General features: G+C 50.1%; 1 protein-coding gene and 1 long non-coding RNA gene across 5 annotated transcripts in view; one reads left to right on the top strand and one right to left on the bottom strand.

Moving 5' to 3' along the window:
* The first annotated feature begins 208 nt into the window (after positions 1 to 208).
* The window catches only part of CD99L2 (CD99 molecule like 2), a 30,994-nt gene continuing 15,192 nt past the window's right edge, over positions 209 to 16,010 (top strand). The window contains exon 1 of the mRNA XM_065690044.1: positions 209 to 489. Within this exon, the coding sequence (XP_065546116.1) occupies positions 432 to 489 (58 nt within the window). The 5' untranslated portion in view covers positions 209 to 431. The remainder of the gene's footprint in view (positions 490 to 16,010) is intronic.
* Positions 984 to 9,075, bottom strand: LOC136019643 (uncharacterized). Of its 4 annotated transcripts, none has more exons than XR_010614987.1 (4): positions 8,902 to 9,075; positions 8,511 to 8,614; positions 7,295 to 8,311; positions 984 to 3,935 (listed from the first exon to the last, which is right to left on the bottom strand). It is a non-coding gene; the product is annotated as an uncharacterized LOC136019643 (long non-coding RNA). The 4 variants fall into 4 exon arrangements; XR_010614986.1 differs by lacking the exon at positions 7,295 to 8,311 and adding an exon at positions 7,082 to 7,268; XR_010614988.1 differs by lacking the exon at positions 7,295 to 8,311 and adding an exon at positions 7,157 to 7,268.

Genomic DNA, 16,010 nt, shown 5'->3' with positions numbered 1-16,010 from the left:
GACAGCAGCGACCCGTGCCCCAAAGGAGTTCGCTGCGCATCCTCGGCGGGAGCTGTCCCCACGTCGATGAGCAAACGCGGGGCCGGGCTGAGCCGAGCCGAGCCCAGCGCAGCCGCCGCACACGCCCACCGAGAGGATGTGCGCCGAGGCCGTAGGAACGCCTTTTTGCCACGACGGGTAGAGACGCGTAGAGGCGGGCAGGGCGCGGGCCGCGCAGCGCAGCAGCCTCCGGTGCCGCAACTCGGGCCGCCGTCGCAGGCCGCAGTTCCGGCCGCGACTCCCCCGCTCCCGCAGCCTTCCCGTCTCTTCTCTCTGGGGCCGGGCCCGCAGCGCAGCCCGGCGGGCGGGGGGCGGCACCGAGCGCCCGCCCCGCCCCGCCCCATCTGAGGCAGGCGGCCAAGCCCGCGGCAGACTCGCCGCCGCGCCGCGACATGGCCGGCCGCCGCCTCCTGGGGCTCCTCCTCGCCTTCGCCGCGCTGCTGGGCGCAGGTAGGTGCCGTGGGGCGGCAGCGGGAGGGAGCGGCCCGCGGTTGGAGGGGGGGGGTGTCCCCCAGGCCGAGGCTTACTCGTGATCGCGGCGGCGGGTCCGGCCCAGGCACGGCGGAGCCCCCCGCTCCGCCCGGCCGTGGTCACCCCGCAGAATGCCCCCCCGAGGGGGGCTGCAGTCAGCGCCCCCGGCCTCGCGTTGGGTGCGCTCCCGGTGCATGCAGCCTCCGGGGGGTGAGGCGATGCACCCTCGAGGAGGGTCCCCCAGCCAGGGCCCGGGAGGGCGCCCCGCCCGGGGATGGCCCCCGGGCCGCACCCTGCGCAGCGCCCCGACACCGCAGCAGATGGCCGAACGCCAGCCTGCGCGCCAGGGCCCGGCCTCCGCCATCCCCGGTCACTCCCCTCTCCCGCCAGCGCCCCTTCCTTTGCCCCCCACTCCGCGGAGGGAGGTGCTCCTGCACAGGTATCTGGCAGATAGGATGGCTCTAAAACCTGGCGTTAGGTGACAATACTGCCGATTAAAGCGTCTCAGAGCGCAGTGTATGCCTCTGCGTGAGGAAGTGTCACAGTGATGTTCAAACGAAACGTGCGATGCTGCAGGTATAAAGCTCAGGAGCAGTCGGTGTCTCAGATAATCCGAAACAGAGGGAGGCACAGAGCCATCTTAGAAGGATGATTTGGGTTTTGCCCTCTGCTTACTGAGCTGTTGGATTAGAGTCTCTGCATGACCCAAATTTCTTGGGTTGCAGGTTGTATTCTCACTCTTTTTAGTCCCAGTGCTATTTCTGCAGATCAGACTAGTCTAACCCAGAAATCACTCCCAGCTGAACAGTAACTGGGAAGATAAGGAAAAAATAAAACAAGAATTTATTATTTTTTTTTTGGGGGGGGGGAGGGTCAGGTGAGGGCTAAAATCAGTGCAAAGCTTACCACAACTGCTTCCTTAAAAAATAATAATAATAATAATAATAATAATAATAATAATAATATAAAGTAATTTTAAAAAATCTGTTTGAATAGGAAAAAAAAGGCTTCTTGTACAGAAAAATTGACAGCAGTTATGTCTTGGGGAAGTTTTTCTAAAACTGTGCTATTAGCTAGGAGGCACCCATCAAACCCAGACTGATTAGAACATATCAGCATCAAACGAAGAGTGAAGTGGGCCATGAGCTGCTTTTGCTGTTGGAAAAGAATGGGTTTTCTGTGGGTCAGTCTGAAATTAGTCTCTGTTTGCATTAGGTATTTAGCTACTCATGCACATGGAAGGGTGACAGCATGGTGCACTGTTGCTTATGCTTACCAGCTCAGCTGCTATGTTTTTAATTGGTGGGTTTCAGTTGGACAGCCTGAGCTAGGAGACTGTGCAGAAAGTCCTGATTTTAGGTTAAAACGTACAAAAACCCCCTAAACTGATTAGTCAGCAAAAATCTGATTCATTTGTATTCAGTGTTGTTCACAACATGGGCAAAGAAAAATGCTTTTCTGTTTCATTTTGGAGCACGGGACTGCTGGGTCTGGCTCTTAAATGTCCTTGGCTGTGTTTGTATCAAAATGAGTTTCGCTGAAACATTCATAAATCAATCTTGCCAGCACAAGGCTTCACAGGTAATTGAACAACGTTATGGTCAGCTCCTGTCTGAGCTGCTCTAAATTGCCTCTCCATGGAAATAACTACATAAAGGTAGGCGGGCTCTGCACTTACAAATTCTTCTGCTGACACTGGACATGCAGAGATGAGGTACTGCTGCCCAGCTTCAGCCTTTCCACATGGCTTCTGGTTGCTCCGCTGGTGTTTCTATGCTTCAGATATGGCTCAGCTGGTGGGTGTCTCCTCATCACTCTCTCTCCCGAACGTTTTGGAGCAGCTTTGCAGTGCCCATTCCAGGTACTAGGGCAGCCTCCCTGCTGCCATCCCATGCCCACAGGAAGATATGAAGTGGTGGAAAGGAAGTGGGTTTCTGAGGCAGGGCTTTCTACCAGCTCCTCAGTGCAGCAGCAGAAGAAATCAGATTTCTTCATTGCCTCTATTTGCTGGCTTTTTTTCCTGGCTTCTTTGGTAACAGTCTTTCCAGCACTGCCAGCGGTTGCAGGCAGCCCAGTGTCTTGCAAGCTTGGAGGTTTACAAATGACCAAGAATCAAGGCCACCAAATTTGACAAACTCATTACTTTGATTCCTGCAGCTAAGGCCTGGATACACCATTGACACAGGAACGGTGTGCATCTTGGTTGTGGCTGTTCAGTAAAGCAGGAACACCCACCCCACTTTATAATTGAAAAAACATGGGAGGTTTTGGGTTTCCCTTTGGTCAAATCCGCCTGCATTTCCCTTTGTACACTGTGTGCTTCATTACCTGGTGGGCTATCAGGCATAGCAATGCCACATCCATCCGCACTTCTGAGCTGCTGTGATCCCTCTGCCCTCAGCACCTCTATGGCTGTAGGTGCTGTGCTGGAAATAGGGATTGCTCAAGATGCTTTCTAGTGCCACTGAACTCTGGCATATTCCCACAGTACAGTGACAGGCAGAAGCCTTTTGAGTATTTTGATGCACTGGAGGAAACTCAATTCCCTGCCTTTTTGCTGCAGCCAGAGGTGAGTGTTCCCTGTGCTTGCATGTTGCATGATGTACAATTCCCAGGTTGGTGGCTTTTCAGAAAGTAGTTATGTTTGAGTCATCCAGGGCTAGCCACATGTTTGTGCAAAATAAGGAAAACAGTCCAACAAGGAACTTCCCACAGTCATTTTTTCCCCTCTCCTATCCTCACCCTCGTGGTAAGCTAGTACAGAAATGCAGTGATGTGCTTTCATGGAAGAAGGCAGGTCAGTGTTCTTGCGGGGACCGCAAGATTACCTCTTACAGGCCAGGCAGAAGGGGCACATCCGTATTTTATGCTTTATGTTGCATTATAAAAGCTTGAAGAAGAGCTTCATGGTAACAAACTGGCAATGAGCATAGTTGGGCACATCTTACAAAGTTGCAATATCTCCAGTGATGGGCAGCTCTCCATCCTGTGTCTTAATAGACAGCGTCTCACAGATCACCTCTTCTCTTGTGTGACTACGATATCCCACCAGCACTTACAATAATTACTTAAATGTGAAAGTAATATTAGACAGTATAATTAGCTATTTATAACTGTTGCACAGATGGCTCCTGTCACTGCAGGCGACTCCTCTGCACAGTCTCCACACAACGGTGCCCAACCAGCAGCACAGGGGAAGCAGAAAGGAGCCAGCTCTTTTCCAGATGTTTTTCTAGGTGTCCGGGCTCTGTGTTGCAAAGGGCATTGGTGGATGCAGTTGACAGAAGAGGGGGTGCTCGTGCCAGGTAACCCACCGGTCCTGTCCCCATCGCTTGCCAGGGTCACTTGCCAGGTTTGTGCCAGGAGAGTTGCAGGGAGGAATTCGGAATGGAAGGCAAACCGTTCGTTTGGCATTGCTGTTGAGGCTGAAGGAGATAGCAGTACTGTGTTATGCATTTACCTGCATTACAAATCTTTGTTATAATACGTTATTATGTTATTAAATTTATAATTACTAGGTATCAGCAGCAAGCCAAAGTAATACATTTAGAGAATAATTTTTACTTTTATAGAGTCTTTAGTACCTGTGAAAAAGCAGGAGAAACTTAATTGGTTTTCTTACAAATTATCTCTGATCTCTGAACAAATATGCATTAATTAAATGTGCCATGCCCAGATATTTCTGTACATAGCTTTGGAAATAATTAATTTCCATACTCCTGTTTGTATTTTGTAACTTTTTCTTCTACCAGCATAGTAATATCTGTGCTAGGAAACGACCATCTAACTCCTGGGCTTGTTCCCCCTCTACAGAAATGAAATGTTTTCCTTACATCTGTTGTAACCTTTTCAGCCCTTAAAGCACATAAAGCAAAAGAATCTATTGATCTCCAATGTTGACTAGAATAAACTTTTAGGACTGCTCAGTTTAAAAACAAATTGGTTTCTCCTTGGAAAAATATCTCCTGGAGGTTTAGGGCATTGACTTTACAATTAACTAAAGGAGAACTTGAGGTTTTAGTAGGCAGGGCTTCTAAAAATAAAATGTATGTTTAATAAACTACTTAACACTGATAGCAGAGAGAAAAACCTTTGCAATAATTCCTTTGTAATCTCATTGACAGAACTTGCAATTGGTAGAAGAACTCGAATAGAGGAAAACAGGAGAAGATGAATGTGGCGTATCAAAACACAGAACAGGAAGGGACTGCTTTTGAAAAGGGAACTTCAAAGTTAGGGATCCAGATGCTGGAGTAACAAGCTGTGATTTGGGATGTGGGCACGAGAATGCATTTGCTGAGTGAACGATGCTTTTGAGAAGGAAACAGAGCATCAACATGAGCCTGTTCGCTGCCACAAAGCGAGGCAAATGCTTTCTGTATGCTTGCAGGGACTTCAGTGGAGCCACACAGGGTCAGGTTTTGATCTTCTGAAACCTACTGTTGTGATGTGAATAAAGTTAATGCTAATACATATTTACAAAACTGTCTTGTAGTCACTCCAAGATCCTTTTTTCGTTGCTTCCCAACCTTGTCTAAGAAACACAGAAAATTATTGAGGCAGGAGTACTGAGGCTACAGGCAGAAAGCCGATGCTGAGTGCAAGCTCCTCTTCCCTGAGATACCGAAGAACATGAGCAGCATCTCGTGGGAAGGAGTGGGCCAGGTCTGCTGTAGGGATTCAGCGCTGGCACAGTGTATATTTGTAGAAAAGCCAAAGAAAGCAGACCCAGAGGCATCGACAAGATTTTGGAGGTGGAAGCTCAGACAGGGAGGAGGGATGCCATGAACAGCATCATTCTGCTTTCGGAAGGCTCCACAGGCTGATACAGGGTTGTCTGTAGCCGAGTGCTGGGAAAAGGGAATTGCTCAGCGTTTTGCATGCCCTTTGAGATGCTTTCTTTGCCCACACACAAAGAAATCCAGATAGAAAGAATTCATGAAAGTTGGAAGAATCACACTGAAGGACATAATCTTGGTGGGATATTCAGAGGTAACTGCAGTGGTGGCTCTAGAAGAGTGGGAGGTAAAGCAGAAGAAGCTGCCAGCCTCCAGCAAAGGAGGTGCTTGTGCTGCAAAAGGTACATTAGGTATAAGATTTTGAACAGCACATTAACATGTGATGTTAAAGCAACATCTGCTGACAAATATGAGCTTTTAGGGGTAGGAGCTTAAGGAAAAGTCTCAAAGTCAGATCCCTATATGACCTATACGGGATGAAAGCAAGCAGCTAGCTGGAGCACACAGCTCTCTGATGACCAGCTGCCTCCATTCAGGTGTCCCTGCTAGTGCAGGACTTGGGTCATCTTTCCACAGATAGTATGACCTGTGCAAAGCTAATGCCAGACCCTGCCTACCTCATTTGGAGAAAAAACTGCCCCAGGTGCCATTCTGCCACTCAGTACATAGCATTCCTCTCAGATTTGCATAATTTCTACTATAAATCCTGAGTGCACCCCAGGCTACTCTCTCATGGCATTAGGAGGTAGAAAGACCAAGAACTGGCAAAACGTCCCCCTTGCCCAACACATTTTACCACGCTGGAAGCTCTTTTGGCCAGAGAAATCCCTGTGTAGCCTGATGCCAATGCAACACCAGGCTGAAAAGGTCACAGCCCCCAAAGCTAAGCCATTCGGAGCGATGCTTCCAGCTGGTGCAAGCCTGCCCTGAACATCCCCTCTCCCCAGGCAAGCCCCTGCTCTCTGACCCAGAAGCAGGCTGGTTTGTAACCCAGATGCTTCAGCTGGGGTGGGCATTCAGCCTGGCCCTGCTCGCTGGGCATCAGCTACTGCTGCTGGTGACAGACTGTCTCACGCACTGTCAAGAGACACTGAGTGGATGCCATGCAGCTTGTGTGTAATTATTTGCCAGGAAACCAGAATTTGTTATTTCCCCAAATCCACAGGACAGGACTAAGCTTTGAGCCCGTGTGTTTTCAAAATACACACGGATCCCAATCCATTTCTTTAGCTTCATGCAGAAAACAGAGTACTTTTAAGTGAGGTTAAATATAATATGCCTTTTGAAAAAAAGGTATGTTCTTTCTCTTTTGTAGTGATGGTCTTAACTGAGTGAATGATTTAGATACTTCTGCAGAGGAAATCTCAAAGCCATAACACTTGAATTCAGTAACAGTTTACAGACAGTTTGCTTTGTGTATGTTGGTACTATTTCCTCCATAAATAGGGTCAGAGGGAGCAAGGGACCTGTTGGTGGATTTGTCTTTGAGCTCAATGAGCTCCTATTTTTATGTTTCAAATTAGTTCATGCCACATCACTAGCAAATGGTGCTCTGGTGATAAGGCAGCTGTTCCCCTAGTAAATGGAGGCAAAAGTATTTGCTGTGCACCTCCTTCACCTAGGAAGGTGTTTTATCTCAGGGTTAAACAGTTGTCTTTCATGACTTTAAAAGATGACGTAAATTATAATATCAAAATAATTGCATATATAGAAAAACAAAACCCAAACCATAAAATTGTCTAACAAATCTTTCTTTCAGTTTCTCCTCGTAAGTTGACATTTAACAGCAACAGTTTTTCCCCTGCAGAAGTATTTCAGCAGACCTTTCCCACCTGCTTAACAGAGGACTCTGCTTTTCCCTCCTACTAATACTTCTGGGAGGTGATGGATACTCAGTTGGTGCTCACCAGTCGGATGCAGGCCCTGGATTTACCTCCACAGTTGCAGACGCAGCTTGTGCTGGGCTCAGGGAGCAGCAGCAGCTGGATGCACACCCCAAACTCAGCTTTCCAAACTCCTCTATGAAAGCAAAAAGCCAAACCCACCTTATTAAAAATGAAGCAGAGCAAAAGGCTGAGGGATGAAACACAGCTTTCCTTGCAATGGGTGAGCCAAGAGGAGTGGTCTTGTAGCTGATGGCTAAAAATCAGCACCAGATCCTGCCCCACCTGCTCACATTACCTGCAGTGATTGCAGCCCCCGCCCTGTTGTCCCTTCATGCTGGCAGCTCCTTCAGAGCAGCCTCGGCAGCACCCCCCAGGTCTGTAATGCTCCAGGGATCCACCTCACCCAAAGCAGTAGAGGCTGGATCCTAAACACCTCCCCACCCTGATCCAACACCCTGTGTTTGCAGGGTGAGGTACAGTGGGAAGGTGTGCAGGCAGTTCAGGCACTGCAGCAGCAGCCAGGCAGGCAGGAGCCCTGCACTGCAGGCTGTGTGATGGGGCAGACAAATGCCTTCAGCAGGAGGAGAGGGCTGTAGCCCCCCACGCTCTCCCGGGGCCTCACTCCATCTGTCAGCATCGCCCAAGTCTTCATTTCCACTACTGCTCTGATTTTAAATAGCACAGCACGACAGGAACAGCACATCCCTAGTGATGAACCAGCACTTTTACCGTGTAATTCCCTATTTACCTACTTTTAACTACAGCATCTTCTCTCAATCTTTATCTGATGAGAGCAGTCTCTTTCCATCAGGAATCAGGTGATAAGCATTTAATCTCCCACTTCAGTTTTCTTTGGGCTCCTGCATCACTGTCTTTGTTATCAGCTGTTCTGTGCTGGCTTATGAACAAGACACTTTCATGCCACAATTTGTTGTCTGGTTGATAAACAGGCATCTTTAGCCCTAGGCAAATTCACAGTCATGATTTTAACGTGTAAGCAGAAATCAAGTGGCTAATGTGAACGTGCCTCGAAATGTTTCTGGTGGACAGCATGCAGGAAAATGTGAAAGCAGCCACAGGAAAAGGTACTTGCTGTCCTTTCTGACCTTCATGAGGGATGATGAATACAGCGTTCCATGTGTCCCACGTTATGCCTGGTGGGGCTGGGCAGTGCTCCTGGAAAAAGGTTTTGCCAGGGTTGCCCACAAAGTGGTGTCAGATCAGATCCTGCCTCCTTCTCCCAGCCTACTTTTCCCTGGCAGGGCTGATCTCAGCATCATAGCACTGGGCCATGCCCATCTGCCCTCCACTGTGGGGAGCTCAGGCTTGCACCTGCTCAGGACCAGAATCACAGCACCCAAGTGTCTCCCCTTACCTTGCTGCAGGAGCAGTAATGCAATTCTCCAGTGGACTCCTGCACAGTGCATCTGGAGGGGGACAAACCTGTGTCCTGGATCACACTGTTGGCTCTTCTGTGACCTGAGAAAGAAAGTCATCTTTATCTATTGCCTAACCTGTGCAGTAGGGTCAGTGCTAATTTCCCCTCTGCCACTTTCAAAGCGGTTGGACTCCTGGAATATAAGAATGATGCTGTTCACATCCTTTCATCCTTTAGGTATAATAAATTGTTATACCTTAAAAAAAAAACCCACAAAAAAAAACCCAGCAAAAAACCACAAACCCAAACAGACCAAAGAAACAGCAAAAGAGTTGAGAGAAGAAACAACTTCCTTTCCCATCAGATGCACCTTTGAATTGAGGGTTACCTGGGGCATTTTCCCAGAGCTCAGTGGCAGGGCTGGGAGGGTTGGGACAGGCTGAGCTCCCTCTGCCAGCATTAGCCCACTGCTGCAATGCCCCTGTACCTAACCCAGGCACAGAAAGCTGGGCATCATCCCATCGTCATTATGGGTACAAGTGGACTCAGGCACTCCACTTTGTGGAGGAGCCTTAGGTACTTGTGCTCAAGACCTGTCAGCCTTTTGCTCCTGATGCAATTGATCTGGGACTAATTGAAAGCAGGCTTTGGCAATCCTGCAGCAGAGACTTCTTTGATGCAAAACCCAAAGAATGATTATCTTATTAAAGTTGCTTAGAATCACCTGCTCAGAGATGTCAGAGGGCCTTGGAAACCTTGAAAGCTTTGAGTGCTGATATTGAAGAAAACCATTTTGATTGCCATCTTGTATTGCCAGAACAGGGCTACCTGCTTTCTGACTATACTGGGCTGGAAGAAGACCTGGTGAAGTGTTGGTTTCATGTAGGGACAGGGACAGAGAGAACGATGCTGTGGAGCCAGAGATGGGGTAGGCCCGGTCTGCAGCTACTGGTCCAAGGCATCCCATGGGAATGCTTCTCCCAGCTCTGGTAGCACCATCTCATGTGCAGCCCTAGTCTGGGCACCCCCTCCTGAACAGATGTTGTGTGGCTGTGTAGATCTACCCTGGGCACTCAGTACGTCACCCCCAGCATTAGGTTGTCTCTAGCAGAGATGCAGCATCTTGGGGCCAGCTGGTGCTTGCAGCCCCTTCCTGCTCACAGCTTTGTCACAGTGACGCACCAACACTGACAGCAGTGGAATGTGTGGAAACACTTTGTTTCCCTCTGACAGCAAATTTTCTCCTTCGCATCTCAGTTCCCAGGCGTGTGGAGAACAATCTCTGCCATGCTCCTGCAGCCTCCAAGCTGGTCCCTGTTTGAAAAGCAAAATCAGCTGGCAGCAACCGAGCTGCTCTGCTAATAGCCCTTCTCATCTCATTTTTATTAATAAAACATGAAAACACAGTAGTCACCAGTGGTTTGAGTTGTGAGACTGAGAGCAGGTGAAAGGGAAACTTTGGGAGGAAGGAGGAAGTTGGGATGACAGTTTAGCATGAAGAAATGCCTCTGGATTTGAGGGTGCTTTCTGTTCCTGTGGGAGCCGGCTGGGTGATCATGGTCCCTGGTGGGTTTGGCAGTGGAGGCTGGTGGATCTGATGGTGGAGCTGCCATTGCTCCAAGAAGGACAGGGCTGGGGGAAGAGTCGCCTGAAGAACCGCTCATCCTCCTGCAGACAGGTCTGGAGCAGAGGCTCTTCTCACATGCCAGAAGTGAGGAGGAAAAGACTTGTCCTTAGACCTCAGCTTTTGATGTTTCCTTGCAGTGTCCATGCAGGCACATCTGGTAAATACCACAGGCCTCCCTCTCTGAGCTGGTTACCAAATGCAGATGCTGGAAAGAGACGATGAGGGCACTTCCTTCCAGGTGTTAAATCTTGCTGTGGAGAAGTGAGCAAGGCTGTGTGAGATGGCAGCAGATGGGACGCTCCTCTATGGTGTGCTTTTTGTCTGTTCTCTGCTGAGTGACCAGCTGGCAGCTCCTGTGGAGCACCACAGGGTGTATGGGGCAGCACTGCTTCTTTGGGTGCTTTGGGAGCAGCCTGGAGGTCCATCCTTCCACCTGAGGTGGGGAGAAGATGCGTTTGGACCTTCGGGCAGGCCTCAGCATGGCACAGGGCAGGTGGGCACTGCTGTGCCTCCAGTGTCCAGTGCCAGCAAGGGCTTGCTTTCTGCCTGGAGCCCACCTGATGCAGGCTGGTTTTGGAGGTTGTGTTTTCCTCGCCACCTCCATCCTTGTTGCTGGGTGCTGAGCATATCGTGCTGCTGCTGCACAATTCGGATAATTCCTAGTAAGCCTTCAAATCAGATTGCAGCAGTCATCGGCTTCGCATCCAGCACTGAAACACAGAACTACCCTGTGGCTTAAAACACAAGGTGTGTTGTCCTGCACTTGCCCGTCTTGCCCCATCCGGAATGGCTCACCAAGCCAAGGGCACACTGGGGTGTTGTGGAGCTGATATTCCCAGCAGGGATCCAGCAGTGTGGAGGGCGTTGAGGGTGACGGAGCTTGCATGGGTCATGATGGCAGCGCAGTGGCTTTAGCAGAGGCTTTTAGGCATTTCTGTTAATAGGTTTCAAACATAACCACCATTAGTCCCTTCACAAAGAGAAAGTCTTCATTATGCAAATTCTCATCTTAAAGCTTTATTCATGTGCTTCCTGGCAGGCTTTCCTTTAATCTCAAGAGCAAGATTGCTTGGAATTACCATATACCCTTGTTAATTGCATTAAAAAAAAAAAATATTCAGCAGAGGTTGTTTTTGCCATAATCAAGAATGATTTTGATTAGTACTTCTGGAAATCACAATGTTTCACTGGGAATGGAGATCGAGGACGGCAGCATTAGTTACCTTGTGTTCCCTGCCAGGAGCAGAGGCCATCCCAGCCAGGGACTGTGTCCCACCACTGTTGCCTGGCCATGCCCTGGGCTGGGGCGATGCCCCCCCCAGTGTCCCCCATTGTCCCACTGCTGTGGTGGGTGCAGAGGGCTGAGTTTCACCCCAGGCAGAGCCCTTGCCTCCCCTCGCCCCAGCAGGCTGCGGGCAGATGTTTGTGCAGGGGCATCTCCTCTTGTCTTCCCTGGCAGTGGTGAAGGAGATGGAGAAAGTTCAGAGGCTGCTTTTTAAGGCAGAACTAACTTCAGAGGAGGTCTGTGTTCAGGAGACAGTCTGGGCACATCTGGAGAGAATGCAGCTGCATGGAGCTGTCCTTACCCCTCTGGCTAGCCAGAGCTGCTCCCAGAGGCTGTCCATAATGCCACAGCTCTGAATTGCTCTGCTCTCCCTGCACGCATAGGACTGTGCTTTGGTCTTAGTGGTCAGCAAGAGCTCAAGATTTGCAAGCAATGTAGCACTTGCAGGTAAATTTCCGGGGTGCTTGGTGGCATGAGCCAGCACCCAGGCAGTGGTGTTGGAGAGCACTGCTGTGTCTGAAGCTCTGGTCTGTGCTGACCAGGATCGCTGCTCTGGCCAAGGGCAGGGTGCCACTGCATGCTCCAGAGGTCCCTGGGGACCCCCAGTGCAGGCAGAGGCAGAACTGACCCCACCTGTAGAGGAGCAGCCGTTTGCTCCCCACAGACCTTTGGGGCTGTATCTCTGTTGAGAGAGCATTTAATGCCACTGCAAGGATGCACCATCAGCAGTGCAAGCTGGCTCTGCACCCAGAGCCCCTCCATCCATGGTACCCTACCCAGTGGTGCCAGTGCAGCTGTGAGTGCCCTGCACAGGGAACTACCTGTATGAGCCAACACCGTAGCTCAGAGCCAAAACACCCAGGTTGGTTGCTGGGGAGACCCTGATGCCTGTGACCCTCAGCACACTCTTTCTTCCTGCTCTCCTGCCCTCTGCATTGCTCCTAAGGTAGCTGCATAAAAGTCAGGCAGTTTGACTTACTTTCTGCTGCCCTTGTACCTGCTTTGCATTCTCCTGGAATCTCCTGGGCTGTCAATCTCGTACCATCGCGGGCTCTCAATTCCCAGGGAAGCTAAACACATATATATTGCACAAAGAGATCTGTGGGCTGGCACTAAAAATGGAATACACCTTGCTCTGAGTGCTGCAGACGGCCTAGCAATACACTGGGTGTGAATTATGATACTGTAATTCAAGCTTTGTCAAACAGTAGGGCTTAATTAGAATATATATATAATTGTAAAAGCTAAAAAGCTGACGAGTATGATGGCGCATTTGAGCTGCTTGCTCAGAAAATAATGAGGAGCGAATACATTAAGGGCACAAAACCCTTCTGCCTTCAAAGAGCAGCTAGCTCTGATTAAAAATACCCCCAGCAAGGTGAGGGGAGTCGGGGAGAGGCAAGGGAGCTGGCTTGGCCATGACTCACACCTCTCTTTTATAGCCCCCACCTGGCTTATCTGCCGGTGGGTACCCCTGCTCTCTGTTCTGGTATTGGGGGATTCCTGTTAGGTACCGCGAGATGTCCCAGCTCAGTTTCTTTTGATTGTCACATAAAAGAAAAATATGGAAAATACATCTCATTTGACCATTTCTCCCCCTGCCATAGACCTGCAGGCCCACAGATGTTCCAGTGCCCTTGGCCAGCTGGCACCCAGGGCTTGAATTGCCTTTCAGCTGCCCCTGGGGATGTGTGTTTTCTCCCAGCAGCCAGAGAGCAGAGTTCTTTCAGACCCACTGAAATGGGGGGGGTTGAAGAGAACCCAAACTAGCCTAGTCATGAGCCCTGACGAAGATCCCAAGCTGGCCCCCCAGTACCAAGAAGCCAGAGGGTTTATGTATCAGTGGGTTTATAGTCCTGTAACAGGTTGCAGGCAGCGTGGGTACATCCTGCAGTGGAGGTGGAACATCAGGGCATGCATGACCCTGATTGCTGAGCATGCACTACAAACACTTCTGCAACTCAGCAGCAGGCTGCCTGGGAGCTCTAGTATGGAGGAGCGTGGCCAGCTTCTCCCAGAGAGCGTAAACTCGCCATATAGGGGTTCTATCTGCTGTGCATGGGTTCCTGTCAGAGGATGGGCTTTTGGAACCCAGGAGACCCACTTCTCCAGGGGTCATGGACCAAAGGGATTTGCACAACACAGTGCAGGGAGCAGCAGTGCTGCCTCCCAAAAACCTGCATTTGCAAGGTGAACACATGCATGCAAAGGGCTGGTTGGGTTTTAAGCATCTTGCTGTGAAGTGCTGGGTTTGTTACCGCTTAATAACTGAATAAAAGGATAAGGAGGCGAGCACTCAGCTCTTATCTGTCGGAGCGAGCAGGCAAGTTTGCGTGCCTTTGACGGCAGCACTGTTATTGATCCATAAAAGGAGTAATATGTCTCTATAACACCCTTTGTATGAAATAAAGTTGTTGTCAGCTTCAATTAACTGGCAATCTATTACTAATCCTCACCAATGCCTAGGGGATTCCTGGGTTTACATTGCCCTGGAACAGGATCTCAGTTTGCTATGGGCAGCGGTTGGAAAGCCCTGGGAAATGGGCTGTGCCAAGCGCTGCAATTCCTAGGGAAGGTTGTCCCGGGTGATTCAGCATGTCAACAGTTTTCTTAACCTTCACATGGGCTGCATGCACGCCTCTCCCTAGCAGGGTGAGATTCCCCTGGGATGCGGTTGCAGCTGGGACGTGTTAGCGGTTGCTGTTTTACATCAGTCCCCTGAGGATGGAGGGCCCTGAGGGCCTTTCATCCCCCTGGACCCACTCGTGTGCCAGCTGGCTCTTTGGAGAGTGATTCGGGAAGTGGCACACTCCTGTTGTCCTGCATGGAGAGATGCCGAGGGAAGCCGTCACCAAACCCAGGGAGGTGTAAGTGCTGCTCAGCCAGTGGGTCCCATGAGCCCCCCAAAGCGAGGCTGGGGGGAGCCCATTTCTTGAGGTACTCACATTCCCTGCAGGGCCTGTGTCCCCGCCACGGGGGTGTCTCCACGCACTCCCATGAGCACCCACTTGCCCTCACTTGGTGTTTGAGCTCACACATCAAAGGTGATGTGCTAACACCAGGACTCAGCATGCAGCAAATCAGCACCCTTAACATCTATTTAATCATGGAGAGCAGAGGGAGCAAGGGAGAGAGGGAAGGGATGGCTCCTGGCATACCAATGTGAGTCGCGGAGCTACCACTGCATCTCTCCTGCCAGCTTGCCCTGCCTGCTGCAGAGGCAGAGAGAACCAAAATGAAACGTAGTGACGGTGCATTTCCCCGGGGGGGTTTGTAGTGCTTCTCGTCCTGCCAGAGACACACCACAGTCCTGCTCTTCCACCTTTTTTTGAACACAGTTTACAATAGGAAGACAAGAATGACAAAGCCCTGCTGGTTCCTGAAAATCCAGTAAACACTGGGGAAAAAGCCATGCTGGGAAAGGGAGCCTGCATGAAATTGACAGAGTAGCAAGCCTGGGACAGTTGGCCACAGCAGTAATGAGCTTGTGGGGTCTCAGGAGGGACGTGTAGTGGTTTAGCAGCGCCCATGCAAGCACTGAAGCTGGGTGGTTGTGTTATTTGGCACCATGGATAGTTTTGCCTGTTGCTCTGCTCCTTTGCACTTAGACCACTGGATAACCCTGCAGCTTCATCTCGCCTGTCTCATGGTGACAATATTTCACCAGCAATAAGGCCCAAGAGGCAAGTACTTCAGCAAGGGAGCAGAGGGGTGTGCGGAGAGGCTGAGGGTGCTGAGCGCAGCCCTGCTGTACTGCTGTATGGAGCAAGGGGCTCGCTCCACGGATTTCACACGGTGATAACTGGGCTCTACCTGCAGTGGGTGACCCACCACCAGCTGCTCCTCAAGCTCACTGGGGAAGCATCGGCATCCTTCATCTCAATGAGAAACATGGCCCCCTGGCTGGGACATGTGTTTGTTACTTACCCCCAGTAGCAGCTTCACACCAAGTGCTTTCCCAGGGAAGAGAAGCCCATAGCAACTTTCCAGCCCTTTAACTTGCCCTCAGGTTTGCTGAGCATACATCTGAATAGATGGCAAGTGAAAGGAGGTGTGGTGTGTGAGTGAAACCCAGCTGGAGGTGTTGTGGTACTGAGTGACCACTCTCAGTTCACGTTTTTCACCAAAACACTGATAACCTGCTTTCTGATGGACTGGTGCCTTCCTGTTGTTATTGTCCTTGTCAGTAAAGCTTTAAATTTATTCATGAAGCACGCTGGAGCTCAGGTGGCAATAGCTAAATCCATTTAGCAGTAGGAATAAGAGGAAAGCCATTTTAATGTTCTCTTGCAGTGCTGCAGTACTTAGCAAACCCAAAGGATATTAATTACTCAGCATGCTCTGAGATGTAAAAGCATGAATTTATCAAGACAAATACATTCAGAACTAGGGTAAGTCAACAGTAATTAACACCATGTATAAAAAGGACAGAGAAAGGAAGGATTAGCCTGCCCTGTTGCAGGAGAACACGGAATAGTGCCGAGTTATCCCTGGGATATTATAAAGTGGCTGGAGTTGTGGTGAGGCATCTAACAAAAACCACTGTCTGTCCCTGTCAGGTGTGTCCCTGGGATGGGGGTTTAGG

This window comes from Lathamus discolor, chromosome 9, assembly GCF_037157495.1.
Source record: "Lathamus discolor isolate bLatDis1 chromosome 9, bLatDis1.hap1, whole genome shotgun sequence".
NCBI classification, from domain to species: Eukaryota; Metazoa; Chordata; class Aves; order Psittaciformes; family Psittacidae; genus Lathamus; species Lathamus discolor.
Note: the sequence above shows the minus strand (reverse complement) of the source record. Positions and strands in the feature narration are given on the sequence as shown.